Source organism: Photinus pyralis, unplaced genomic scaffold (genome assembly GCF_008802855.1).
Source record: "Photinus pyralis isolate 1611_PpyrPB1 unplaced genomic scaffold, Ppyr1.3 Ppyr1.4_LG6, whole genome shotgun sequence".
Lineage (NCBI taxonomy): Eukaryota > Metazoa > Arthropoda > Insecta > Coleoptera > Lampyridae > Photinus > Photinus pyralis.
This window is the reverse complement of record NW_022170663.1, coordinates 22,865,814-22,869,224: the sequence shown is the minus strand read 5'-3', so window position 1 is coordinate 22,869,224 and position 3,411 is coordinate 22,865,814. Positions and strand designations below refer to the sequence as shown.

Below are 3,411 nucleotides of genomic sequence, written 5' to 3'. Positions count from 1 at the left end.
AGGAGTGTAAAGCAAGGCGAGGTATTGTTTACATAAAAAATGTAGATAATTTATGTTTCCCTCGAGCTCTTGTTGTTGCTATAGCCAATACAACTGATGATCCTGATTATCAAAATATACGAAAGGATATAGCACAAATTCAATATAAGAAAGCAAAACAATTAATGCAAGAAGCCGACATTGAGAATTGGAAGAAACGGGGCGGGTTTACCCGAATTAGAAAAGTTTCAGTCGCATCTAAATAATTTTAAAATTGTTGTTTACAACTATGGGTCCAAAGGGCGCGATCTTATTTTCGAGGGTGATTCTGAGGCAACGCTAAAAATTAATTTGTTGTACTATAATAATCATTACAATGTAATAACCTCACTAACGGCTGCTTTTGCGTGCGTGTATTTTTGCGACAAGTGTCACGTGGGCTATAACAATAAATTCGATCACAAGTGTGTTGGTGTTTGTTCATCGTGCAAACATTCTCCTCCATGCGATCGTGGTCAGGCAATAAATTGCCCAGACTGTTGCAGATATTTTGTCTCTAAAACATGTTTTGATAAACACAAAGAATTAGGGCATAAAGAGCATAAAACAATTTGCGAAAAAATATTTAAGTGTAAAACCTGTTACAAAACAGTTCGAAAAGGGACGGACCACAAATGTAACTCATATTACTGTAAAACATGCAAGAAAAGTCGGCCAGATGATCATCTTTGTTATATGCCTGTAGATAATTCATCACCTAATTTAAAAGATTTTTTATTCATTTTCTATGACCTTGAATGTACGCAAGACAAAAAATTTAGCGAGTTGAAAACTTTACACGAGCCAAATTTGTGCGTTTTTAACCAAAGGTGCGAGATGTGTCTAAATGATCCCTTGGAAAAGATTATCTTCAATAACTGTGCCGTTCGACGGCAGATCCTAAAATTTTCCGATGTTATTGAAAGATTTGTTCATTACATTCTAGAGATAAAAAAAAGATTCAAACGCGTAATCGTTTTGGCTCATAATGGGCAAGCGTATGATCATCAATTTATTTTAAATTACATTTTAACCAAAACTAAATTTAAACCTGAGATGATTATGCGGGGATCTAAAATTATTTCTATGTATATCGATAATGTCACATTTTTGGACTCCTTGAACTATTTTCCAATGGCTCTAGCGAAACTACCCAAAGCGTTTGGATTGAAAGATAATTTTCGAAAAGGCTATTTCCCATACCATTTTAATACGCTTGAAAATCAAAATTATATAGGACCTTATCCCGATATGGGGTACTATGGCCCAAATACAATGATGGCAGACGACCGAGAAAAGTTCATTCTTTGGTATAATGAAAACAAAGACAAAGTGTTTGACATGCAAAAAGAAATTGTGACATACTGCGTATTAGACGTAGATATTTTAACACTGGCCTGTTTAAAGTTTAGAGAATCATTAATTAAAGCGGGGAACGTGTGCCCATTTTCAGAAGCTTGCACTATTGCCAGTTCTTGTAATAAACTGTTTCGTCGAAACTTTTTGAAACCGGATACTATCGGTTTGATTCCTCGACACGGGTATCGTTATCGAGATAAGCAATCAAAAATAGCAATTGAGTGGTTAATATGGGAGGAAAAAGTAAGGGGCATTAACATATTGCACGCAGCTAAAGGGAAAGAAATGGTACTAGGTGGTTTGTCCGTCGATGGGTATTGCGCAGAAACCAATCAAGTCTTCGAAATGATGGGGTGTTTCTACCACGGATGCACAAAATGTTTTAAAAATGATCGTGATAAACCAGTATATAATAACGGCGACGAAACCATGAATCTAAGATATGAAAATACCCGTTCGAAGATCGTTCATTTAAATCAATTAGGTTACGAGGTGATAGTAAAGTGGGAATGCGAATTTAATCAAGAGAAAAACTCGGATATGGCACAGTACATATCTGACCACCCACTGATCAATTTTGCGCCTTTAAATACGTGAGATAGTTTTTATGGGGGCCGAACCGGAAACATCAAGTCTTATTACAAAGCGAAAGAAGGGGAAAAAATAAAATACATTGATATCTGTTCATTGTACCCTTGGGTTTGTAAGTATGGAAAATTTCCGATAGGGCACCCTAAAGTTTTACTCTCGAATGACTTGATCGATCTAGATGTTACCAAAGTAGACGGCATCATTAAATGTAAGGTATTACCTTCGCAAAATTTATTTCACCCGGTACTTCCGATAAAACTAAATAAAAAATTAATGTTCCCTCTGTGTTTCTCATGCGCAAAGAGCTTCAATCAGGGGGAATGTTGTCACAATACGGAGGAGAGGGCCATTGTGGGAACGTGGGTTGTTGACGAACTTGTTAAAGCTTTAGAAAAGGGGTATCAAGTTCTACAAATCTACGAAGTTTGGGATTATAAAACCGAACAATATGATGGGAAATCAGCGGGATTATTTACAGAAATGATGAATAAATTTATCAAAATTAAACAGGAAGCGAGTGGATGGCCATCAAACTGTAAAACTTTCGAACAGAAAATTGCTTATATTGCTCAATTTTTTGAAAAAGAAGGAATTCATTTGGATTTTGATAGTATTGTAACTAACCCAGGTCTGCGCTCATTGGCAAAACTTATTTTAAATTCATTTTTTGGTAAATTTGGGCAACGGGAAAATCAAGCGAAGACAAAAATTGTTAAGCAGTCGACCGAACTGTATTCGCTATTATTTGATCCAGCAATTGAAGTTGTTGGTATTTTACCAATAAACGATGAAACATTGGTAGTGAATTATAAATACAAAGAGGAATCGTATACTCCTTTAACTACCGTTAACGTTTCAATTGCAGCGTACGTCACAGCACAAGCCCGTTTAAAATTGTACTCATACTTGGATCAATTAGGGGAAAGGGTATTGTATTTTGATACCGATAGTGTTATTTATATTTCACGAGAAGGCGAATATGAGCCCGAAACAGGCGACAGCCTTGGTGACATGACCAACGAACTGGAGTGTTACGGACCAGGAAGCTACATCACCGAGTTTGCGTCGGGTGGTCCAAAAAATTATGGGTTTGTGGTCTACTCTCCTACCCAAGACAAATGTTTTCAATCGTGTAAGGTAAAAGGTATATCAATTAACCATGAAGTATCAAAACTCGTAAACTTCGACACCATGAAAAACATGATAATTAACGAAGAGCCACCTCAGAAGATATTGTATAAGAATTTTGAAAGAACCGCAGAACATCTGGTTTTAACCGTCCAAAGAGAGAAAATATTCCGACCGAATCTATTGAAAAGGCGTTTCATCAGTTACGAGTCGTATCCCTATGGATATAAAAAATTTAAAACGGAAGAAGGTGAAGACAATGACAATCGCGAATCATCATTCGCCGAAGCAACTATGTGTCTCCAAGAACAATGA

At 36.4% G+C, this 3,411-nt stretch overlaps 1 protein-coding gene across 1 annotated transcript; it reads left to right on the top strand.

Moving 5' to 3' along the window:
- Positions 1-2,241: 2,241 nt before the first annotated feature.
- Positions 2,242-3,411, top strand: LOC116174542. The gene has a single exon (XM_031492478.1). It carries the CDS (start codon positions 2,242-2,244, stop codon positions 3,409-3,411), a length of 1,170 nt encoding a protein of 389 aa, XP_031348338.1.